General features: G+C 38.3%; 1 protein-coding gene across 2 annotated transcripts; it reads left to right on the top strand.

The window, feature by feature from the left end:
- Nucleotides 1-863: 863 nt before the first annotated feature.
- EXOC3 (exocyst complex component 3) lies at nt 864-25,120 on the top strand. 2 transcript variants are annotated; one of them, XM_051609245.1, is made up of 13 exons: nt 864-947; nt 3,085-3,269; nt 6,064-6,283; nt 8,154-8,835; nt 13,326-13,443; nt 16,063-16,188; nt 17,362-17,462; nt 17,953-18,063; nt 18,807-18,957; nt 20,312-20,434; nt 22,218-22,379; nt 23,692-23,819; nt 24,275-25,120. In XM_051609245.1, the coding sequence occupies exons 2-13, from the start codon at nt 3,126-3,128 to the stop codon at nt 24,444-24,446; spliced, it is 2,238 nt and encodes a 745-aa protein (XP_051465205.1). In that variant the 5' UTR covers nt 864-947; nt 3,085-3,125; the 3' UTR covers nt 24,447-25,120. The 2 variants fall into 2 exon arrangements, with proteins under 2 accessions (XP_051465205.1, XP_051465204.1); XM_051609244.1 differs by lacking the exon at nt 864-947 and adding an exon at nt 1,133-1,199.
- Nucleotides 25,121-25,729: the final 609 nt, after the last annotated feature.

The following is a 25,729-nucleotide window of genomic DNA, read 5'->3' on the forward strand; positions in this document are numbered from 1 at the left end:
ATAAACCACTCCAGGTGTCATTGGAATGTGTAGATATCTCACTTATCTCAAACAAACAATTATATTCCTAACACTAAAGTATATATATTTATGTGCTCAAACAAACTATATATTCCTAACACTATAATATATATATATATATGTGAACCAAACCAACACTACGTTTCTAACACTAGAATGCAAAATCAACACTACATTTCATTTCTAACACCTCCGCGCGGGGCTGCGCGGGGCGGCGCCCGGACCGAGCTGGGAGCCCTTCCCCGGGCCCCTCGATACCCGAGCAGCCAGCCTCCCGCCGCCCCGGTGACCCTGCAGCACCCGCACCGCCTCAGTGCCGCACCGGACTTCGGCATTTTGGTTTCATTTATTTTTATATATATATATTTTAAAACCAGCCCCAGCCCTCAGGAGTACTAACAGCGACGCTGCCGAGAGGCTGTAACAAAACAAAAAAAATTTAATAATCATTATAAAAATACTAAAAGAACAGCCAGAAGGAGAGGAGGAGACGGGGAGGAGCCGCCCGCAGCTCCGCGGGCTGCAGCCCCCACCCTGCGGAGGCGCCGCCGCTCCCCGCGCCCCCCGCGAAGGTGTGCGCGCACGCAGCCGCGTCCCCGCGACGACGAGGCTCCTCAGGAAGCGCAACTCAGCAGCTCCGCACGCCGGGAGCCCCTCACGCCGGGAGCCCCGCACGCCGGGAGCGCCGCACGCCGGGAGCCCCGCACGCCCGGAGCCCCGCCCCGCACGCTCCCTGCGCAGGCGCAGCCCCGCCCCGCGCCCAGGTGAGGGGGCCGGGCCCGCACGCGCACAGCCCAACGGTCGGGGATGGGGGGAAGGGGAGGGAGGGCCCCCTTCCCCCCCCCGCTTCGCGTTGCGCCTGCGCGCACAGCCCCGCGCGTGCGCAGCGCCGGCCTGTCAGCGCCTGCCCGCGGCGAGCGCAGCCGGTAAGTGGCGAGTGCGGCCCCCCCGGCCCCGCGGCGGGCCCCGCGGCGGTGCCCCGGCCGGGCAGCGCCGCCCTGCCGGCTGCCGTGCGGCTGGCCTGCACTGCAGGCACTCTGGCGTCAGTGGGAAGCGGGGGGGGCTGGCCTGGGCTGCGGGCCGGGCCGCTCCCGGGAACCCCTCGGGAGGGCTGGGCCCGAGGGGGTGCGGAGGGCTCCTCGGGCGCGGCCGCCGCCTGCGGGCCGGGGGCGAAGGAGGTGGGTGTTGCGGGGCTGCAGCCTTGCCGGCGAGCCCAGCGGCTGGTCGCCGGCCTTTGCCCGGCGGGGACGGGCACCTGCGTCGATGCAAATAGTTGGACTTGAGAGCCGCCTCCGTCAGGCAGCGCTGGCACCCGGGGGCTGCCGCGGCTTCTTCCGAGCTTGGTGGTGCCCCGCACCTCCAGAAGCTCGTTTCTGGAAGGGGCAGGGGCCTTCCCCTATAAGCGTGTTGTCCCCGCTGGCTCGCTCCTCGTCCGGAGGAGGGTGTGCTTGCAGCTGAAGCCTTTCCGAGGCTGCTCGAGTCTTTTCTTTTGTTAACTTCTTCAAGTGCACGGCTCTGGAGGTGTTTGTGGTTTTGGCCAGCAGCCTCTGTGTAAAGCTGACCTGGATTTTTAAAGTTTCTCTTCCTTTTGAATGGTTAGTAGTCGTGCACCTCCCTACCTCAGCAAGTTAGCGTGTAATTGGGTAGGAGATTACAGGATGCCGACTGCTAATTTTCCTTATGAGGTCTAATTGATGTGCCAGGGTAGTTAGTGGCTGTGTGAGTTGAAGCTGTCATATCTATTGAGCTGTTGATAAAGGCAGTAATTCGAAACGTACAATTTCTGTAATAAATTAATATCTCAACATAACTTTTAATTGTAGTTACAGTCTTGGCAACTTGAAAATGGACTGAGCTAAACAGAATATTCATTCAAATGAATGCATGGTAGGAATAGATCCTGAGATCTTGAGATGTCGTGTAGGAAATCACACATCATTTGAAGTATATAGGCCGTTACTAGAGAAGTGGTGGTTGCTCAGTTGAGGAGGTTAAAGTAAGCCATGAGTTCGCACTGTAGAAGTAATTCTGGAATAAGCACATACTGGCACGTGAAACTTTTGAAGATGCTAGAGATACAGATCCTGAGATACTGGATAAAGGAACTTGAGACTTAGGGTCTTACAGCTCTTAGGCAACCCTTGCCTGGAATCTTTTTTTTTAACCCATTTAAGTTCTAAAATGACTGAACTCCAGATTTGTTCCTTGGAGTTCTGTGGGCATCATGTTTTTTGCATCTTTGCTGACTGGGATCCTCCCTGCCTTCTCTTATTAGCTAGTAAAGCTTGAGATAACAGGTCTGGTTTGATGCCCAGCAAATGTTACCTTTTCTGCATTTTGAATCTTAATACTAGTTTGCATGCACGTCTCAACTTCTTTAGAAATTCCACTGGAGACCTTAGTGAAATATTTGATTAATTTCTCCCTGCAGATGTGCACCTCTAATGGGCTGATGCTGTGGGGAAAACTGAAAACAAGGAGTAGGAAATTAAAAAAAACAACAACAAAAATCATCCATCAACAGTGTAAAAGGAAGTGGTTCATAGTTAAGTCTCTGGAGTTGGAGCTTCCACAGCTATGTTTCCACACACTTTTGGTACCAAATTTGAGCTTTTGCATGGGCACTGTGGTTTTCTCAGCTCCAACAGATTCTAGTTCAGGAAGAGTTAGGATTTTTGCTTGGAATTGCCGCCAGATTTTTTGTGGTTGTCTCATGTCTCTTTTCATAGGCAAACCTACTCAAGGGCAAGATAGAATTATTTTTAATGAAGATTTGCTGGTGTTTTTTTGTTGTTTAGTTTTTTGATGCAATCTTACAGAGAGCAAGGTAATGGAAAAACAATAACCAGAGAACATTTCAGGTAAACTAACAAAACAGTTAAGTGACTTCAAATGTGATTCTTGAAGAATTCTGATTCCTACGGTTTGTAATGCTTTCTAATGATGCTTCTGTCAAGCTGCAGATTTAATTGCCAAAGTTAGTTCTCAAATTGTTAACTTTTAAAACGACACATAGCCATCTAATGAAAATATATTTTCTAAAAACGTCCTGTTTCTTTTCAGTACTGTTCAATTATGAAGGCATTTTGAGGTCCTAATCAAGAATGGAGGAAACGGATAGGGAAGCAGTTGCAACAGCAGTTCAGAGAGTAGCGGGAATGCTTCAGCGTCCTGATCAGCTGGATAAAGTGGAACAGTATCGCAGGAGGGAAGCTCGTAAGAAGGCTTCAGTAGAGGCTCGGCTGAAGGTACAAAGCGTGATAAACTTGAGTGTCTATGGTGCAGCATGAATGTGCTTTCTATTTTTTTCATTCCGTGTTTGGTTTTTTTTCTTCTACGTTTTCATCCAGATAGTTTTAAACCATGGATTTAATTTTTGCTTTGCATCCACAAAGGAAACTTTGCATCCTGAAAGTAACACAAACTAATGCTGTGTATCTTTATTCAAGCATTTCAAGTGTTCTTATGTCCTGGAACTTCTGCAGTTTATCCATGGGCAGCTACCCTCATGCTCCATAGCCTGTCAGCCAACAAACCTTTGTCTTAATGATTGAATACAGAACTTGTAGCACAAAATTGGTGATTGCATGTGAAACAGATCAGTCAGTTTAGTCTCTGACTCTTACATGGGTTTCTAGAAGATAGCTAAAATGTATGACATTGTCTCTTGCAGAATTGTACCCTGTGATTTTCACCCTTCTTCATATGTACATGCGAGTGCATGCACACACGTATGCACACACAGACTTGGCCTGGAATATAAGTAAAGTCATCCTATCTTTAGTGTCTGTATGTTGCTGAGTTCTGTGCTTTCTTCAGTGGTATGCACTAGCCAGCAGTCGTCTCAGACCACTCTATTAAGTAATTGGAGTAGAGCCTTAGAACAGTGTTTTGGGAAATGTCTGTGGGTTTGCCAGATGAAAATAGCTGGTATACATTGTATCTAAGCTTACATTTCAGAATAAGTTAATCTTAAAACTGTTTGTGGCTTCTTCTTTGTGGGAGTCTGCATGAAATAGAGGAAAGCCTATTTTCCTTGATGGTGAAAAAACCTCTTAGCAAACTACACATTAATTTTTGTCTGTAGCATAGAAATAAAAATTGTCTTGATGACTTGGGCTGGGTTTTTCAGGTTTAAGGCAGGATGCTTATAGTGGAGTCTATTAATAATGGATCAACTGTTTAGTTACTGTGATCTATTTATGATATATGAGCACAGTAATTTGCCTACTGGCTGCTTCTATAAACAGTGATGACTAAACATAAGTTTGTACTTTTGTAAATGCCTGAATCCACTTTATAGCTTGGAAGTTTCCTTGTAATTTTCCTTAAGTTTCCTTAATTACAGTCATCTGTAGATGGTAAAAAATACCTGCTCCATACCCCTTAATCTTTTCATTTTTTAAACAGGTGATGGTTAGTGATGCACAGGCTTCTTAGGGAGACCAGGCAGTCAGGATCCTGATTCCATGACTTAATGTTGAGGGCAGTCTCTTGAAAAGAGATTAAAATGGCGTTTTGAGCCCTGCTCCTAGGGTGGCTTGGTTTTGTATTCATTTCTTTAATACAGAGGTGGTCAGTGCAAATTAAGATTAATATTCGTTCTAGGAAGCAAAGTCCGCAATGCTCACTCCCTACCCCTCTCCCCTGGCCCCAGCTGACTATTTGAAGATGAACTGAACGTGGGTGGATGTCTCTTTTTGAATTTTCCTTGCCTGTTTGTGTCAGTGACCAAGATTAGTGATTGCTTCTATTTAACATATTCAAGTTTCTGCAAAAGTTAAACAGGCAACAATTTGAATATGTAGTACTTGGAAGATATGCCTCAGAAGAAATGGAAATACTGAATCAGAAGTATTGGAACTTTTAATGGTCATGTGACTTTAAAAATGGTTTACGGCCAGCTTCAGAAGATTGTGTTTGAGTATCATATTGAATTTCAGTATCCTAATTACCTCAGTTCCTGTAGGGGGAAAATGTGTCAATGCAGCAGTTCTATAGATAGATACTGTATAAAAATGCCTTACCACTGCTTAATTGTCCTGAGTCTGACAGGAAAATACATTTTTATCAATAACATCAGCATGTCATAATTTGAAAGTACATAAACAGCAGCAGTTTAAAAATCACTGTGTTCTTCTGGGACTTTCCCAATACATTTAAAACACAATAAATGCTTTTTGTAGTTACCAGGATTTCCTCTTTGGCTTCTACTATCAGAAAGTTCCACGACTACCAAAGCTTTTTGGCCTTAACAGTATGACAAAAAAAAGTGTTTTCAGCTTAGCAAAACCATTAGTGCCTCATTTCTTTACTGGTTATTTCAAGTCTTTGAGATATGCAACTGTGTTTTCACTGAGGTCTGGCATTTGTCTTGTCTTTTGAAGCCTCTTATTTCCAGTTTCATTTTCCACTCAGCTGATTTCATCTTAGTCACATCTTTTTAAAAATACATACATAAAAAACATGCAGTGGATATGATCTGATTTCTTTCAATCAGATATGCACAATAATGCTTGTTCTGTGAGATGTCTGGACTGTCAGATGATACTCAAGATTAGTAGCCTATTTCAATAGTCATTATTTCAGGTGTCACCTGTTACAAGAGATATCTGTATCACCAACCTCTTTACGTCTGGTTGTTGATGTTTCACATTGTTGAAATTCTATTCAATTTATTTTTTTGCTGTTTTTTGTTCTGACTGGATTACTTTTTTATTATTTTTGCTTTTTTGGCTACTTTAATATAGATTTATAAAGATTATGATCTAGCCCAAGCTGCTATGACAGCTTTGTGGGTGAACCAGTTGTATCTAAGTCCTTTAAAACTAGATAAAACTTCAGAACTTTCAAAAAAAATAATGTGCACACAGAGTAAGTTACATGTTTCTAGTAAGCTATAATATTACCTTTTGAGTTTGTTTTTTTTCTTCGGGAAAATGTTAGATGCTGAAATGAAACTTAATTCTTGAGAAATGTTGAAAATATGGAACTTTAAAGATTGATATAAGTTCTTTCTTTGTCTTTTTGTTTTTATTTAAGGCAGCAATCCAGTCACAGTTAGATGGAGTACGAACAGGTTTAAGTCAACTGCACAATGCACTGAATGATGTAAAGGATATTCAGCAGTCTTTGATAGATGTCAATAAAGACTGGAGACAGAGCATCAACACCATAGAAAACCTCAAGGATGTTAAGGATGCTGTAGTGCAACATAGCCAACTGGCAGCTGCTGTAGAAAATCTTAAGAACATCTTTTCAGGTAATCTAATGTTCTTTATATAATCCGTCATGTTCCGAAAGCACTTTACAATGGTTCTTATCAGCTGTAAGGTTTTCAAGTAACACTGAAAACTTTAAACTTAACTGGGAATGAAGAATTAAGGAAGAATCACCTCCACATCACATGCAGGGAAACAGCTGCTAACTGTTTAATATATATTGAGTCTAAATTACACTCTAAGAACTTCCAGTCTGGCCTATCTCATCATTAGACACAAGTCATGAAGAAACTTCTTGCTAGCCGTAGGCAGCTGGGATAGCATGTTGAGTATAAAAGATTGCAATATGCAATTGACATGAACAAAAAGAAAATTTGGAAAGCTCTGGAGTGTTGCCAATGATTTGGGCACCTACAGCAAACCTGTTGGGTGAAAATAGTCCCAAATTGTTTTAGAAGTTAATTTTTTTTTGAAAGCAAAGGCAAAATATGAAACAGCAAGATCTCCAGTCAAAGATTCCTTGCCAGTCTTTCTCAGACAACATTTAGGAGCCTTGAGGGTTTCCCTCAATGTTGTAGGTGTTAAGTAAGAGAATCAGATGCATAAAGAAATTATAGATGGGAGATACTTCTTCCTTGCACGACTATGAAGGTTTGCAAAATTAAATAAAATCAATGTGATATAATGGATACTGTAATGATAAAGGAAATGGGATTGCTTGTATCCTTTTATGCAGCCTTTTTGGTACACATTCCATCCCATCCTGAATCAGGGTGAAGTCCTTGCCAAGGTCTTTCTGCTTACAAGTTGTCTTAATAATTTTATCCCCGTAATGGGGACTAAACCTACCATATCCCTTTGATTTTTATTTAAATAGTCGTTTTTCTCTCCCCGTCTCTCCTGATAGTAATTCACAAAATGTACCTACTAAGAAAAATTATTTCCCAGTCATCCCATAATCTCTGTAAGAATGTAACTAACTGTTAACAGTACCAAAATAGGATATGGTCTGCAGGTTAAAGAGTATTATTTCTATTTGCATGCAATGTCTAGTAATAACAAATACAGAACAACAAAAATCTGTATGTTCCTATGCTCAGTTATTTTGAGGGTGGTGTTTTCTTTTTACACTGATGAATGCAACTGAGACAATAAGTCTTTTCTTTTGGGGCATTCTAGGAGGTTTTTAGCATGAACATCTCCTCCCAGAATTGTTTAACAGTATAGTTGAAGTTATCACTCTGAGGAAAACAAATGTTTTATAAATCAAGTGGTTTTCATCATGATCAATTATTGTGTTTAACTGTCTTTTCACACTTTCTTTGGGCATGCCAGTTTATTCACTAGTTGCCTTTTTTTAAGTGACATTTTTTCTGCTGAGATTTTCAGTTCATTTCCCACACAGGATTTTAATTTTCTTCTACAGTATTCCTCAAATACTGAAAAATAATAGAGAAAATAAATAGTTTTAGGCAGGCAAAAACTGTTGCTTCCAGGAGGAGGCAAAATTCAGTATTTGTTGGGTATATGCAGCCTCAGGTTCCACAGGGTAAGTGACTTTCAGTCAGGCAAGTTACTACCTTTCTTACACAGAAGGCTTGTACTGCAGCTCATTTCATGGTGGACTTTCATCAACTTTTTTGTTTATTGTAAGTGGGGAGCAAGGGAGAGAAAGGAAATTCTATTTTGTTGGCACTTAGTTTGGTCTTTGTTTAGCCACTAGTCAATGTGGAGCATTATACTTACACAGATACATAGCATTTACTAGCCATTTTTTAATAGTTCAAAGGAATTTCCTTTTAATTATTCCAAAATAATTACTACAGCTGTTCTCCAGCTTGTTTATATTTTTTGTATTTTGATTGCATCGTTTTACATCTTTTTTTCTTTCCTCTTTTTTGTTGGTTTCAGTTCCAGAGATAGTCAGGGAGACACAGGATCTGATTGAGCGAGGGGAACTTCTGCAAGCTCATCGGAAACTGATGGATTTAGAGTGTTCTCGTGATAACCTGATGTATGAGCAGTACCGCATGGACAGCAAAAACACACATGACATGAACCTCATCCATACATACTTTGGGGATATGCAGAAACTTTCTGAGGAGTTGGCAAAGCAACTTTGGATGGTGGTTCAAAGATCTCTCGTTACAGTCCGTCGAGATCCAACCTTGCTCGTTTCTGTTGTTAGAATAATTGAGAGGGAGGAGAAAATTGACAGGCGCATGTTAGACCGGAAAAAACAAACTGGGTTCATACCTCCTGGCAGACCAAAGAAATGGAAAGAAAAAATGTTCAACATTTTGGAAAGAACTGTTAGCACACGCATCGAAGGCACTCAAGCAGATACTAGAGAATCTGACAAAATGTGGCTTGTGCGCCATCTAGAAATCATACGTAAATATGTCCTTGATGACCTGCTTGTGGCTAAAACCCTGCTGGATCAATGTTTTCCTCCACATTATGACATTTTCAACAACTTGTTAAATATGTACCATCAGGCTTTGTCCACCCGCATGCAAGAACTTGCTGCAGAGGATCTGGAAGCAAATGAGATTGTTAGCCTTTTAAGTTGGGTTTTAAATACATATAAAAGGTAAGGTCACCTCATCATTCCTGTTAGCAGTAGGTGACAGTCAGCATACAAAACACAGTTTATGTGCTAATATTTTATGTCTATTAACATATAAGAAGAAAAAAGAGGGAATAATACTGAAGTCCATGCTGCATTGATATTTGTTATGCATTTTACTTTTTGGGAATCGCTCCTTAAAATTTGTTTGAATTTTCTAATACTTTATTTTTATTTTTATTTTTTTGTAGCTTTGTAACCTTTAAGTTCAATGCAGTTAAAAGATCTGCTTGAAGCTACAGTTACTGTGTATTTGCTCGCCAATTTGGTGAAGTATCGGGAAACGCGAAAGAGACTTTTGTCTCATCGAAACAAAACGTTTGTAGTTGGCCACAGCCCCAAAAGATTTGTAATGGTTACTAACTTTCTATTGTTCTTTTTTACAGGGGTTGGGACTGTTTCGGTGTTGCTTCATTACTGTTAAATGGAAAGAATGTAGTAACTTCCTTTAGGTTTTCTCTCAGGACTATGTGGTGATTTGTTTACATAGAATAATTTCTGCTTACAGGTTGTCTGCTGTTATACTCTTAAACTCTGTTCCTTTGAGTGGTGTGATTTGTTGGGATAACTTAAGCATTATGTGGTTTTGGTTTTGTTTTGTTTTTTCATCCTGGTGATTGAAACAGCTCAAATGGCAACTGCTGAGTTTTTACTGGCATGTAGTTACTAGGGAAACCAATTTATTTGGGGAAAAAGGAATGCTAGCCTTTCTGTGCCTCATGGCTGTAATCCTGTTCTCAATAGCTGGCACTGATCCATGGTCTGCACTGTGGTACACTTTTACCATCTTCAGTTGTTCTATCTCATTAATTCAACAAGTTGGATGTTTCACAGGTTTAGAATATAATACCATAAAGCAAATAGGTGGGGGATAATAGTGTTCTGTTTTATAACCAGCTTTAAGATTTGTTTTGTTTAGAACTCTGGACTTTGCTCTACAGTGCAAAGTTCTACTTTCTCTGCCTGCAAGGAACAATCAGCAGCACCCATTAATGCACAATTACATACATGTTGCAGCATATGGGAGAGATGCAGTTACTAATAGGTTTACAGCTACTGATGTGGTGAAGGAGCTGAGTTTATTAGCCTTTCCTTCTTTTTAATAGAAGGCCAGAGAAATAAGTCCACAATGAATTAGAAATGTGTGAATCACTATAACTGTAAGTGCCCAGGCCTTTCACTTATGTCGTAGGGCTAATGTTCCAGTAAGGCAGTTCGTGGTCTTAAAATTGCCCTTCCCGCAGAAAGTAGAGGAAATTGCTATTGAGTTAGACAATTCAAAGCTGAAATCTCTCAATCCATGTTTTCTGTCATAGGAAGGGCAAAAAGAGGGAGCAAAGCCAGTGTTGCATTTATTTACAAAACAAACAAATGCAAAAGAGATCAATCTTGCATATGTGTGTAGCACCTAATGGCAACATCTTGGAAGGGAGGTGAGAAGAGTAGATAGGATACAAGGTATCTGAAAATGCACTTCTCCCCTTTATATCTGTGTAACAAGTGTGATGGAAATTAGAGGTATCTTGGGAAAAAATTAAGGCTTTGAGTTTCTTCTCAAAAGAAAAGAAAAGGAAAAAAAAAGAGCCTGAGAAGGCAGTGATTCTGTGATAAACTGTTATAAAGAGGATGATAATTAGTTGTTATGTATGTTTGTAGTGTACAGTGGAAGAAGAAATTGTCCCAGACTTGTGAGTGGGAAAAGCAATGTGCTCAAGTAGAATTCTTGGCAGAGCTTACCAAGTCTCATTCACTAGACATCTCTTAATATAATAAACAATTCTCTATAGGAATATGTTTACACTAACCTGTGAATGGAGATTGCCTACATGATATCGTGAGACCTGTGTTTCTGTGATACTTCACCCTCTGTTCCCTGCATGAAAAATAGATTCTAAAATGCCGTTCCATTCCTCATTCACTTCTATGGAACACACTATCTGGTGTAGGATGGTAAAGGGTGTTGGACTTGATGATCTTCAGAGCTCCTTTCCAGCCCCTAATATTCTGTGATTTGTGCTTTTTAATATTTTTCTACTCTTACTAAATGTCATTGAATATTAGAGGGAACCTATAAATTTGTGTTTGTAATTGCTTATTACAGCTGTGCTTCAAAACCAGCTGAGAAAATACTAAGTAAAGCACAGTTGTTTTTCTGTATGATGAAAAGCCATGCATAATTTCTGTTTATAATCATTGTAAGATAGGAATTTTAAAATAATCACGTTCTACTTTACCAAAGCATGTCTTGGAAGTCGTTTTCAGAACTGTATTTATCTCATAGCTGAGAAATAATATGATGATCCATGTGGAATAATAGCCTTTCATATTTGAGTGGGATGCAGTTGTACTGTACTAGATGCATTTGTCTTTTATATTTAAATCATTGAGAGCTTTGGAAACACACTGTTATTACAAAACCTGTGCTGGGTTGGGACCAGGACTCCAACCTGTGTTTTAGGAAAAATACAAGTTGTATAAGATGCTGATGCCCCTGTTCATATCTTACCAGATACTGGTCCAGTGTTGGACAAAACTGCTAAGAGTTCACCAGCATTGCTACAGACATTGTCAACAATCTTAACTTGAAGTAATGGTGCTATGTATCTAGCTGGATGTTGTCTCTAGATAAAGTACCTTTTTCTCCAAGACAGAGCAGGATTGGTGGCAAGTCTGGTACAGGAGGCAGAGTGGAAGTCTTGTACAATATTAGTTTCTGAATAATACAATTCTGGTTAAAATCTCAACTTGATTATAAAGATTTTGTTGAAGGGAATAACTCTTCCCTATAGTTAGGAGCTTCCTGACACTTGTGAGAAGGTTGTCTTACCACTTTCTTTCCCCTGACACTTGACTGGTAGCAATCAGGAAACAGAACTTGTGTATAGGAAGAATTTTTGTAACTGGGGCCTGTGATCTTTGTTTCAGGGTCTCAGTTGAGAAGCTTTGAGAAGGGTTTAATGTCTCTATGGCCTTGTGAAGTAGAGATATGATGGTGTCATATGGCACAGTGCCATAAGCAGCTTCTCATGTTTCCCCTCAATAAGTCTCGAGCAGGTCCTGTTGTTACGTGTGTTCTTTATGTAAACAGCAACAGAATGGAGTTCAGTTTTCTGAATAGCTTGAGCCACTTGAAAGATCTTCAGTCTCTTTTCCTACAGCCTTGAAAGACTAGAAATGTACAGTGTTCAGTTACAGTATCTTTTATGGTTTCAAAGACAGGAATTTTGTTTTTGTTTGATTGGGTTTTTTTTAAGTAGTTAGCCATAGTATGGTTATTTTAAGTGCCTTGAGATTATTTTTTTTGTTTGTTATGTCGAAGCACCACTGTGCTGACTCACTGCAGGTACCCAGAGAACAACTGTAACTTGCAGAAATATACAAACAAAACACTTATTTAGGAATTTATTTTTATTACTTGCTATTTGTTTTTTATAGTTGCCACTGCAAATACAGACTTTGTGGCTTCCTTCTGAAAAGCACACTAGAAATAGAATGTGAAACAATTTATGTTATTATGATTGAATATATTTCCATGAACTGTTAATAAAGCACTCTCTGAAGAGTGTGGTTTTGAGCATGAAATATTAAGAGTTCCTCCTGTGTTGTGCTTTGTTTTAGCTGTGGTTTTTTTAGTTACACAAGCAACTCATATAATTTTATAAATTATAGATGCAAACTTATCACTGTAAAGTATTAATTTTACATAATACTTGTAAAAATATTTTAGGTTGCTCTGGTTTCATACTAACCCTGTAAAATCAAGAGTTTTCCTTTGCAGGCAAGTATAGCTAATGGTGCCGTTATGGTACAGTACCCATGAAGTGCACTTTTGATTCAGCATGCAAAAGATGCCTCCTCCTCTTTGATTAGGTGTATTCTCTACCAATACAGGAAGCATTATTAGATTTTCTTTTAATATGCTTTAGCTTTAATGTTGATATGATACAAGTAGCACACCAGAAGCTCTTCTGAGAAACTGTGAGCAGAATATTTTGTACTTTTCACTGATCTTTCCCATTCTGAAATTCAGAATGCGTGTCTGTCATCATCTCTGAAATGTGAGATGTATAAAAACATCCCCTATCAAGAGTCCACAGGTTGAACCAGTTGGCTTTTATGTGGTCTTAAGCAATCACTAATTCTTGTACACAAGTTAGAAACACATGAGAGGGTTGAATATTTAAAATGTCTGTAACTTTTTCTATATGCTGGGCTATAGCTTTTACATCCTGTTCTTTTATAGAGCTTTTTTTACATAGGATTCTATGATTCCTTGTAAATGCATTTATTGTTGCAGTTACTATTAAGAACTTTGCAAAATGTATAGATACTGGAAGATTGCCCCTTACACTGGTCATACAAAGAAGCTGCATAGTTTTCAACTTTCTAATCTCATCTTTCTGTACTAATCTGCAATGTCTTTATTTCTTTATTTCTTTTATTTTTAAACTCAGTACAGAGATGATGGGAAATTCAGAACTGTCTCCTGAAGTGGATGTAAATTCTCTGAATGCTCTGATTTCACAAAATGTGGTAGACCAGCTTCTCAGCAAATATATGTCAACACTTACTGTGAGTAATAATAACTCAAAGATGCCTGCAAATGAATGTATAGCTGCATTAGCACCTCACTGCTGTTACTACATCTAAAGAAACTATTGTGCCAAATGTGAACTTGATATCATTACTTGTATAAATTTGCATATACTATGTGTAAGTTTTTTTATGAAGTTATAATCAGGTTACTTTATAGATGTGAATCATGACATTTCAAGGAGTAATTATGCTTTATAGATTTTTTTCAATCGTATTTTATTAGGAAGGAATTTCTTTGCTCATCCAAATACATAGTGCTCATATGTTAGGCATCACCTGCACAGGCCACTAAATGCAGCTTGGTCCCTTTAGTAACTACATCAACATTTGATACAGATGTGCCCTTTTCAAGGTAACCCGGATGTTTATGTTTGCCACTTTGATTCCTTAAGTTTTTTTTCTTCCATGTCTGTTGACTGCATAGGCATAATTTCCTTTTGTGGATGCCATTTCAAATGCATATTAAATATAAAGATAAGCTTTTTGCTTATCCCAAGAGTCACTGGAAGTCAGTCAACTACGCAGAAAAGGAATCAGTATGTGATTGTAAGGTTTTTAAATTTCTTTTTCTTTAAAGATCCATTCTTGGTCGCCTCTGAAACTGGATATTGGGATAGTTGGAACTTTGGACTTGCTGTTCTTAAAATGTTAATTGGATTCCTAATCCTCAAATGTTCAGGAGCTCTGCCAAGCACAGGAGGGATGTTTTTGTTGATTTGGATGTGTTAGCTACTAAAAAATGCCCAGCAACAGCAACGACTTGGACTTCTTATTCATCACAATAATGTGAACCAATCTTGCTATGTCTGAGGGAAGTTGCCAGTAGACTCCGTTTCACATTAGCTTTACTAGGACTTTATGCAAGTTTATTTTTCTGCATTTACCTTTAGGACAAAAAAAACCCACAACAATCGGCTTGTTTTCTCAAGCTACTTTTGGCTTGACTAAGGAAATTCCTTTAAATTTATTTTGTTCCCTCTTAATATGGAAAAAAAAAATTCCTATATTGGTTTTTCAGGAATGTTTTTTCCCTACTCACTGCAAACATTATATATAGAACATTTTTGTATTTATATTATATAAATAAAATAAAGCACACTTGCTAGTCTGTTTAACATAGAATGGTTTTATTTTGCTGGTTGTGATTTTTGGCTGTATATCCTTCTTAAGGCAGAAAATACTGAAACAGCCTGTTTGTTTCACAAGATTCAGCTTGATCTAGTTTTCTACCCATCCCCACAAACTTATTTTATTTTTTTTATGTTCTGTTTCCAACTGTTTATAAACAAAATACAACTAGTTCTGTTTGGGTAAATGAAAGTATTTCTTAATTGTGACTATCATCTTAAGTATTGATGTTTAAATCAATAAAATTGTCTCTTTAATGAGAAATAAAACTTTAATAGATTTTAACAGATTTTTAATAAGGTGTTTTTTTTTCCAAGCACCTCAGCCTGAAAAAAAAACTTATTGTAAATTTTGATCTTAAGGTGGAAGATGTTGATATCCTCTGGGCTGCTGACTTAAAAGATTAATTTTTCATTGCAAATCAGGTATCATCAGAGCAGTTCCATGCATGTAAAGATAACACGTAGTTTCACATAATTGAAGATGGTGCTATGTGTACTTAGCAGATACAGCACTTGAAAGGCCACCGCTGTAGTCAGAAAGAAAACTGCTGGTATCTGGTCAACAACCTTTCTTGTGCAGGAAGACACTAGAATTTTCATTTTCTTTCTTTATCCCACCTGCTGATGGTTTGCACCGAAAGATATTGACTTAATATGTTAAAAATGTAAACATTTTAAAGAGAAAAAATTACCTATTTTAGACTCTTTGTCCCTTCTGTGCATGCCTACTGGTCATGTTTAATTTTATATGGTAGGGCACACTAATATAATTATTTTTAGATAGAAATTAAAAAATCCAATTACATCTTTAGCAGACATGCTGATCTTTACTACCTATCCTTGCAAGGATGTCCATGGTCTGTGGGTCATGCACGTGATCAGAAAACTGGCTTAATCTGGTTGTAACAACAGTTGCTCTCACTGTCTGCTGTTGGATGGAAGGAGAGCAAACTATTGTATCTCCATCAGTTAAATTCCAAGAAATGCAACTCATTTAATCCTGAGTTTTTGTCCCCAGCAGTAGCAAGCATAAGTTTCCTAAAATGCAGGTAAAAGAAACTACAAGCAGATATGTGCTAATTTTCCTATGTTAAGTATTACCTTAATTTTTTCAGTTGTGGAAAAATTCAGTTAGAAGCCTAAAGCCTGAAGCTTAATAAAGGCCTCAGAAGTCAGCAAACGCTTTGGTTCTGGCAAAACTGACTTGCTCTTTGTGTTTGGGGCACAACCCTTTCAAAATGTGCCTAAGCTTGACTCAAACTACATTGCTAGTTTACCAGTACTAATTTTATGTTATCTATGTTACCTGTATCCTGTAAGGATGATAAGAGTTATTGACATTTTCAGTTACTATGCCATTCTTTATTACGGAAATGGCTGCCATTCCAAATACTGTGGTGGGGTTTTTTTGTTGTGTTAAATTTAAAAATACTTCTTTTTTTCTTGCTTGTTTTCTTTAATCTAGTCTAACATCATTGGCTGGCTGCGAAAAGCACTAGAGACAGATAAAAAAGATTGGATAAAAGAAACTGAACCAGAAGCAGATCAAGACGGGTACTATCAGACTACGCTCCCTGCTATTGTTTTTCAGGTATAAGAGAACTTGACTACTGTAGAAAATCTCCAGAAGCAGTACCTGAATTTGGGGGGAATGGAGAGGCAGGGAAACCAAACTGTTTGGGATCTTGTTGTTTCTATGTTTACTGAAGTATAGTTTTTTTACTGTAGAGTTGTTAGTTGGAGGATTTGCCTTTTTCGCTTTAATACTTAAGAGTATTTTTAGTTCTTCTTCTAACTTCCAGTACTTAGTTCTTTTTATGTATAGATTAAAAACATATTTTTGAAAGCCTATTTAGTTGGTATTTGTATTTAGTTAACTGCTTTGAATTATGTCTCTTGCTGTAAATTTGTACTATAAACCTACCAGATAAAATATTTGTTAGTTATTAAAATGTAGTTTAATTTAACATTAATGCCTGTGCAAAGTATTAAATAGCCTCAAAACTGCAAAGATAAGGCTATTTCTACGATCTGAAGGAAAAAATAATCCAAAGCAAAACAACCTGCACCACCCTGTCGGTAGTAGAAATAGGAAGTTTTTAAAGTGATCTTTATCAAGCAGAAAAATGTCAGCTTATTATGCTTACTTTCCAATTTCTCTTTAGTGTCATGCTGCCAAAGGCTGCAGTGTTGAGATTCATGTAGCAGTGAAACTTTCAAAATAAACTCAGCATAAAAGCAACTCATGTTTCCACTTGGCTTTGTTCGCTTCCTTTCCAGCCCCCTCATCTCAAACACAGTTCCTTGCAGGTGACCAAGATCTTGTGCCTATTTTTGTTTTTGAAGTTCAGGAGCCCCTTCTCATTCTCTCATGTGAACTTACTGCTTTCATATACGGGGAAAGCAAAGGAATTAAAAGTTAAAAGGTTATTCATAACTAGCTGCAGGAATCAAGAGCTTTGATTCCTACTGAATTAGAAATATTAAGTACTTTTTTGCTGAAGAAAAAATGCAGCTGTTCTCATTATCAGGATAAAAGTGCAGCATACGTTAATAGTTATCACTAATTTATTAATTACACTTATGTAAATAGTGATTTTTTTGCTTAGTCAGCAGCAATTGTCTGGGCTTGTTTTAAAAAACGCAAACCAAAAAAACACATGTAGAGCTGGTGCTAGTGACAGTCTCCAACAAGATAGGAATTTTGGCTTTGGTTTACCACTGGTAAAGGCCTGTCTTTATAACAAACCTATTTTTAATTTAGATGTTTGAGCAGAATCTTCAGGTGGCTGCTCAGATAAATGAAGATTTGAAAACAAAGGTACTCCTTCTATGTCTTCAACAAATGAATTCATTTCTAACCAGGTAACATCATTTTTTAAGTTATACATGCCTCATCCTGCCTTAGCCTCTCTTTGTCCCTACAATTCCAATACTTGTTTTTCCTGTGAATGTTTCTTTATTGCCTCGTTTTTCTCCTATAATATCCCTGCAACCAAGTTTTAATTCCCTTTCCTTTTCTTGCTTTCTTCCTCCCTTCCCCAGTTTTACCACAGGAGTGTTTCTGTGCTGGTGAGCTGCACTTTCAGTTCCTCTCTGCAAATGACTAATTTTTTGAGTCAGTTCTTTCTTTTCTGTCTCAATGTTATACTTCTTTCTCCTAAGGCAGAGAAAACACCTCATTGGCTGAATTCTCCCCAGAACACGGAGACTAAACGTCACGAGCAACAAGCCCTTTATAAAACACTTCTAAAATACTACTTGACAGGCCCTTAGGGAGCATTTGGTCCTAAAGGTGTACTTAAGTTATTACAGTTTTCTGTCAGTTTTATGCCATTCCTTGTATATGTTACAGGTACAAAGATGAAGCACAGATGTATAAAGAGGAACATCTTAAAAATCGTCAGTATCCTCAGTGTTATGTTCAATACATGATTGCAGTCATCAACAACTGTCAAACTTTTAAGTAAGTCTACATGTTCTTGCAGTATTGTGAGAAATACAAGTATTGATACGTCATTGTTATTACTACATGTTCCCAGACCTCCTCTTCTTTTGGATACAAACAGGGTTTCAGTTAAGATAGTTCAGCTGACTAAACAAAGACAACTGGTTTGAATATAATACTATTTTAGGAGGTAGATACTGTAATTGCTCTTGCCTTCATTAAGTCAAGCCATTGCCCGTCACTGGTGAAAATCCACTTGTTATTCCAAAAATTTCATTGGCAAAGAAAAATTTCATCTTGAATTTTTAGAATTTCAGCAGGTCATTTCACTTACTTTGTCTGGGGCCTGCTGTCTTCTTTTGTGCATGATCTCCCACAGTTGACCTCTAAGCAACATGATTGAGGTGCACTGAACTGGAGAAAAGTAGAGGCAGAGCTTGCTCTAGTAAGAATATCAAAGCAGGAGAAAGAAATCCTTATTCCTCATGCTTCACTATTCAGCAATCCAACCGCATGTTCATCTATATCTGCTGCCATTCTCATGTCTACATATCAGCAGTAGTTTGTTACCAGCAGACAAGTAGTATAGGTTGATCACTCTAACGTCATGCTAGAGACTAAAGTGGGGCTTCCAAAGCAAGCAGCCGACATTATTTCCCCTTGCAAAACTAAGACCGTCTAGTATGTCTCTTTCTGTGTATGCACTCTGAAAACTTAGTAGCAGTGCAGTGTATGATGGAAAGTGTTGTTATTTGTCACAGAGAATCTATAATCAGTCTGAAAAGAAAATACTTGAAAACTGACATGGAGGACACGTTGTTGAGCAGTCATACAAGCATGGATGCAACTTTAGACATCATTGCCAAAGAAGGATGTTCTAGCCTTCTAGATGAAGTCTTCATGGATTTAGAGGTTAGAACTTTTTCCCTCAAAAAAACAGAATTGTTTGATAAGGAAAAATAAATCAGGAATGAAGTAGTTACAAAGCCTTTCGATTGCCGTAACATTTTATAGGTGAATGTCAGTAACTTTCTTCACTGGTATCATTTGCCTGTAGGAGGCTTAAAGGCTGCTTCAGTATATTTCACAGGATCCCTTTGGGCATGTGCTTTGTATATAGTGAATATTTTCTAGCAGATTGTACTAGTCTTAAGTAGTTGTGTTTTAAGAATTATTTGAGAAACTTTGCTGATACTGTTATCATCTTTGTACAGGTGCAGTACACCTGTAATTAAGATAGCTAATTGACTTTAAAGGTGGGCCCTTTCTGGCTGATAAATTTTCATGTTTATGAATTCTGCCTGTATAGAATCCCTCAGGGGAAAAAACAAAATAAGTCACTTTATAGCTAAAAAGAAATTGGGAGTTTGGGGAGGGAGGCAGGGAAATTAGAGGAATGAGGGGACAAAGAAAGATGTTCTAGGACTTGTCAGATTTGTAATAATATTTTGAACTAATGTAAACAACTTGGGTGATTCACAGTAAGGAAGACATGGGAGCAGTGTTTAAAATAAACTTGGAGCTCTTAAGCAAAACCTTTATTTCTCATTAACTATGCTCATTGATAATGAGTATACACTCCTGTCTACTCTAATGACCATTCATTGAAATCAGTTAACTTCAAGCTTCATGTCATTATTATCACTTGTAAAATACCGTTCTAATACGTAAAGAATTTTTCCTCTGGGGAGAACAAAGCAAGGTGGTTATGTAGATGTAGAGAATACTGGAATTATGTATTGTGGAGTTCTGGGAAAGGAGTAAAACATATAGCCCACTAAGTTTCGTATAGGCACAGGAAGTTTATGGGCCCATCCAAGAGGAACAACTAAATAGCCAGTAGCAGTTAAAGACAACAAGCAGGAAGTTTCATTATCACAAAAATTTAAAGGTGCCTCATATTTAAAATTGCAATAATCAGCTCTTAAGCCACTTTTGTCCTTGGAACTATGTTTTTTTATTTAGCATAGACATTTAGATAGATAACATAGTAAAAGATTTTAGAGAACTCACATGAAACAAATCCTCAGGTTAGTGCAGTTGATTTACGTAGAAACGCAGTGTGTATGTCAGGGTGGCACTCTGTGGCAACTGTCATTCTGACACTGATCACATAATTTTCCTACACTTAACTGCTTATTTTTTTTGAGGGAGAGTAGTTTAGAAATGTATGTCACTTAAAATTGTCTCCCATTTTTTAGTAACTGCACTGATTTGATGAAAGTGTCAAAAATGTGTTCTGATTAAACGTTTGTTACCTTCTCAGCCACATCTCAATGAGCTGATGACAAAGAAGTGGTTGATGGGGTCTAATGCAGTGGGGACTATCTGTGTGACTGTAGAGGATTATTTCAATGACTTTGCAAAAATAAAAAAGCCTTACAAGAAGGTAGGTGCAAAACAGTCTATCATAATTTGCTAATGTACTCTGAATATCATGTTGGTTTGGAATTTCTGAACACTGGAATTCAGAATGGGAATACAAAAATTGGAATTGATTCATCACCAGAAATTAAAAACTGTTTATAATCATATTGCAAAAGTCTGAATCTGACATTTCTCTCTCATTTATTTTGTTCACAGCCATATAATATTTACACAGATCAGAACTGCAGGATTTAGTCCAGAAAATGTACTGGCATGTTACTAGATGATATTCTTACCAGCTTGTACTTTTCTGCCTCTCCTCAGAAGTTTGTAGGCAGATAGAATTAGCTCTTCTGAAACTATTTTTGCAGGCCTGTAATTGCTTTTTTAATAAATGGATAGTCTGTAATTTCTAGTTTTAGTATGTATAATGAGATGTAGTTAAACTAGTGCCATGAGGTTTAACAAATCTGTAGCTCGTGTAAAGTTCTGTTACAGCAGCTTAATGATATGTCTTTTTTTTCCCCTGCAGTTTGTTAAAGCATATCTGCATTTTTCTTATTGTCCTTCAATTTTTTATTATTATTGTACTTGTTTTTATCCTTTTTTGAATTAAATTCAGTTTCATATCCTCAAGATAGCATATGTTAAATGATTCCCAATGACTTAGAAATACTTGAAGCTAGCACGATCAGGATTCAAGTGAGGTCTTTGAAGAAACTCTTACTAAGCTTCTTACTTACTTACAGATGTGCTTAAAAGACACAGTCTCAAAATCATACATTTACTCTATCTTACTTTAACTCTTAAAGAGATAGAAGGGACTGCTCAAAATTCCTCTGATGACCTCTTAAACGTCAGTATTTGCAGATCCTAGAAGTGTTATTATGTGTGCTAACTATATACATTTTCAAACCAGAAAAAGTATGCAAAAGAAGTTAGGTTGTTCCCAGAATTAGTCTGTATTCATTGAACAGCTTTTTCCAGACCTAGTTTGTTACTGTGGGATAATAGTGCTTGGCATGAGTTTCCTTAAGTGTCAATACCAATCTCTGCAGTCACGTTTCACCATGTAGTGTTTATTGCCACCTTCTGGTGAAGATGACAAACACATTTTTTTGGCATTCATCATACCTACTATTCCACTGTATCCCACCATGAGAAAATCTCCCACACACTACACTGTGTGTTCTGTCACTGGATGGGGGACTTTTTTTTTTTTCCCCTCCTCATTTGGGGGGGGCTTTTTTTTCTGGATTTAAAGTATTCCTGGTAACTTCGTTTTGAAAATCCATTTTTTTAAGCCACATGAACAGAGCAGCTAAGTAAAGAATGGGTAGGGCACTGTTCTGGAACAGGAGGATTTGTATGTTACAGTCATTCTCCTCACGTGCCCTGTCATTGCACTGTTGGCTTTTCAGAGGGTTTCCTTTCTTAGCTGTAGAAGAGGTGTTCACTTTCTCTTCAGAGAGGCATGTGTGTCAGTCTCCCAAGGTCTATTTTGTGGAGTTCATTTTTCTTGTTTTGTTTTCATGTTTGGATATGCCTACGCACCTCAAAAAAATCATTAAGGTGTGTCATCAGAAATATCTTGGTGGTGGTGTTTCTCAAAATTGGCACATCCTGGAAAGACAGATTCTCATTTCTGTTTGCATCAAAATGTGTAGTATTAGCAAAACCTGTGTACTGGTGATTACGTGTAAAAATCCACATTTCAAAGACTAATAATTGTTAGAAGACTAAACATAATGGCTGTGTTTGTAGGTACCACTGGTATAATCCACCACCTTTTTCTCTTCTTTCAGACCATGACTGTTGAGGCCCATCGGAGAGTGGTTGTGGAATACATCAGAGCTATCATGTTAAAACGTATATCCTTCAGAAACGCAGAAGAGAGAAAAGAGGGTGCAGAAAGAATGATCAAAGAAGCAGAACAGTTCAGATTTCTGTTCAAGAAGCTTGCAGCTGTAAGTACTTGTTTTGGGTGCTGCTGTTAGCCTGGTAATTCAGAATAAACTACGCCTTTACTGCTTAGGGAAAATGACTAAAGTTAGGTCTCCATGTCTCCAACGTGTTGAGTGGCTTGTGAATATCAAGGATGTCAGAGGAGTGCACAGTTCCTGAACACACACAGGCCTGCTGCTAAGCACCTGGGCACCATTTCTACTGTTTGGTGTTCATACAGCTCTCTGAGTATTTGAATGGCTTCACAGACATAGGTATCCTGACTTTGTAGTAGTAAGCAAAAGAAAAAAGAAGTTGTTTGTTAAAAAACTAAATTAAAAAAAAAAAATCAGGCTTTGCTTTTCCTGGCTGGAAGAAAGGGTGATATTGCATCAAACAGATGCAGTTACTTATTACCTAAGTAACATGCAGTTAACTTACTACCTAAACAACATAACCTAAGTATTCATTTAGAATCAACACGACAAATATGTTGAGTCCATTTAAAGTGCAGTAAAAGTAAAAAAGACAGGCCAGAAAGAGTATTTGAGAAACAATGTACAAGCTAGGCCTAAAATTAATACTAATATTTTTTTTTAACTACATAAGAAGCAGGAATCTGCCAGAAAGCTCCAAGAGCCAACAGATGACAAAATTCAAGAAGAATGCAGAGAGAGCGCCTGAAAAGCTGAGGGGATGGGGAAGGGGTGGCATTCATCTCTGCAGCCTGTGAAAGATGTTGGTGAACTCCTGCATCAGAGTCCTTCATTATGTGGGATTCTGTGTAAGATCTGTTTCAGATTAAGGTATTGATAGAACAGGTTATGAAAGAAATGAAATTAACAATATGAGATTGGCAGGACCAGATGACCTTGAACTAAATAAATAGTCCAAAGATGAGAGAGATACTACAGTTCAGTTGAACAGTTGTTGAAAGCTGCCTTGGTGGCCAGATGACTAGAAGCAAACTAATGCATGGTCAATTTTTAAGTAATGTTTCAGAAGAGATCTGGCTTTCCCATTGGTTAGTACTAATGATTTTGCTGGCAAATTAGCAAAATTAAAGACTAGAATGCATCACCATGTGGATAAATGCAACATATTGTTTGTAAGAGATGCCTTTCCTTACTGATAGGTTTCTGAACAACAGGGAAAGAGGGAAGAAGCTTTTGGTGACAACTCACAGATACTTTGTTTTCTTAATGTCTGAAAATACATCTGTTTGTGGAGTTGAAGACTATTGTGGGAAAAAAATAACAAAGGATTGTTTGTAGATATTGGGGGGATAGCTTTTCTTTTGGGGAATTCTTTTTTGTTACACTTTTCATCTTGCAGGGCTCTGGAGAGGACACCGAAGGACTTTGTGACATCATTGAAGCCATTGCAGAGGTTATCAAGCTAACTGATCCTTCACTGCTCTATCTTGAAGTTTCAACTTTAGTCAGTAAATACCCAGATATCAGGTAATTCTCTTTGCCCTCCAAGTTAAAAGATGGATGGATAACATCACTGATTCTTTGTAGTCTTGGGCGAATTTGAAAACAATGTGTAAATGTGTGCATATTTTTCATATTCTAGAATGTAGCCACTTTTTAATGAAAAATAATGCTAATATAAAATGAATGTGACCTGGACTGGGAGGCACATGTACTTAAGTGCTTAGTGGACAGCAAAGGAATAATGAAAATACTTTCATTCTGTGCTTTGGGAGGATAAAATATGTTTTAGAGTCCTAAGAGCGGCCAAAACAGTGCTGTATATCGAGCTGGAAAAGCCAGTTCTGAGTCATGAGATACATGATTTAGAATTAAAGTACCTGCTGAAACTGAATGAAAGGAATGCCAACTAAATGATCTTTTTGACAAGGTGTTGTGCAAAGTCTTCTTCTAATGCCAATTTCACTTTGTTTCTTTGGCAGGGATGACCATATTGCAGCTTTGCTGACAGTGAGAGGCGATGCGAGCAGAGATATGAAGCAGACTATCATTGAGACTTTGGATCAAGGCCCAAGCCAACCAAATCCAAACTATGTGCCAATTTTCAAAGAAATTACAGTTCCTACTCTAACTGTGCCAAAACTTCTTAAGTAACTGACAACTTTGTGTGTCATTACTGTTCTGGGATCAACAGGTTTGAAATAACTGAGGGCAAATTTGGCAATGCTGTTTCGAGTGAAGTTCAATATACATGGATACTTGGCAGGCATTTTGCTTTCTAAAGACTTGGATGTGGGAATATATAATGAGATTTCTGAAAGAAGATGGATGTGAAAGTCACGTTTGATGAATGAAGTGTCTAATGGCCAGGGGGCTTTTTACTGATCCATTGGTTAAAGCTGTTCTTGCTGCCAGCAAATACATTTTTCTTGTGGAATATGTTTGCACAGTGCACTACAATGCCATATAAAGGTATTTACACCAAAACCAACAGAGCTCAGCTAGTGCTGGATATACTAACATACATGGCTTATACTACCTAATCATCTTTAGAACTATCTTTATATGGCACTGCATTGAGCATTTATTAACATCCCCATCCACTTTCACGTTATACTTTGTGTATGTTCTTCCTTTGGTGTAAAATAGTTTATTGCAGAAAACTTAATTATGAAACCACTTTCCTGACTAAGGAACTGAATGAATTGCTACCGTGCAGTTTGATTATAGGGTGAATAAGTAAGTCACATGAGGTACAATCTTTTTTGTCATTGAGTCACAAAAACAGCACACAAAGCACCACCTGTTCAATAAAACTGTAAACAATTGCTACTTTCACCTGTGTATTCTTTGCACCCTTATAGATTCACAGCACATTTTAATCTCTTTTTGCTTGTTTGAAGTGTGAATAAACTTTGGACTTAATAGTTCTATGGAAATGCAAGATACTAGTTTATTTCCACAGTATTTTCAGATTAATGCTGAAAGCTAATTGTCAGTATTTATCTGTTCTAGTTTTAAAATATTACTAGAAAAATGGTAAAGTGAGAGGATGAAGGACACAATGAAGGCATGATCTGGTACTACCTGAAGAGAGCTGTCAAGAGTAAGTACAAGGGAGACACAACCCTACATTATTCTAATGAACATTCTGGAGGTGTAACTTGTTCAGCCCTGCGCCCTTTGCCCCCCTCTCCGTGACAGCTCCTTACCCAGGAGAGACGTGCAAGGTCAGCAATTTGGACAAAGATTGTGACTTTTGTCGGTGACAGGGGGAGCAAGATGGAGACAGATCAAGTGTCAAGTCGGTATCTCTGTACCCAAGGAGTTTTAGCAAGGCCTGGAGTCACTCTGGGTCCCATGGGAACCAGTGTTCTTAGAGGGGAGGGGAAGGGAACTAGGATGATTTTTGGATGGTTGGGAGATACTGATTTGGC

The sequence above is a fragment of the Apus apus genome, chromosome 2 (genome assembly GCF_020740795.1).
Source record: "Apus apus isolate bApuApu2 chromosome 2, bApuApu2.pri.cur, whole genome shotgun sequence".
In the NCBI taxonomy this organism is placed as follows: Eukaryota; Metazoa; Chordata; class Aves; order Apodiformes; family Apodidae; genus Apus; species Apus apus.

Bases quoted from the DNA above. Each gene is read 5' to 3' on its own strand.
- EXOC3 (XM_051609245.1), top strand. From the start codon at position 3,126: ATGGAGGAAACGGATAGGGAAGCAGTTGCAACAGCAGTTCAGAGAGTA. The intron at 18,064-18,806 runs GTAAGTCTACAT...TATTTGTCACAG, and splicing joins AACAACTGTCAAACTTTTAA to AGAATCTATAATCAGTCTGA. The intron at 18,958-20,311 runs GTTAGAACTTTT...TTACCTTCTCAG, and splicing joins AAGTCTTCATGGATTTAGAG to CCACATCTCAATGAGCTGAT.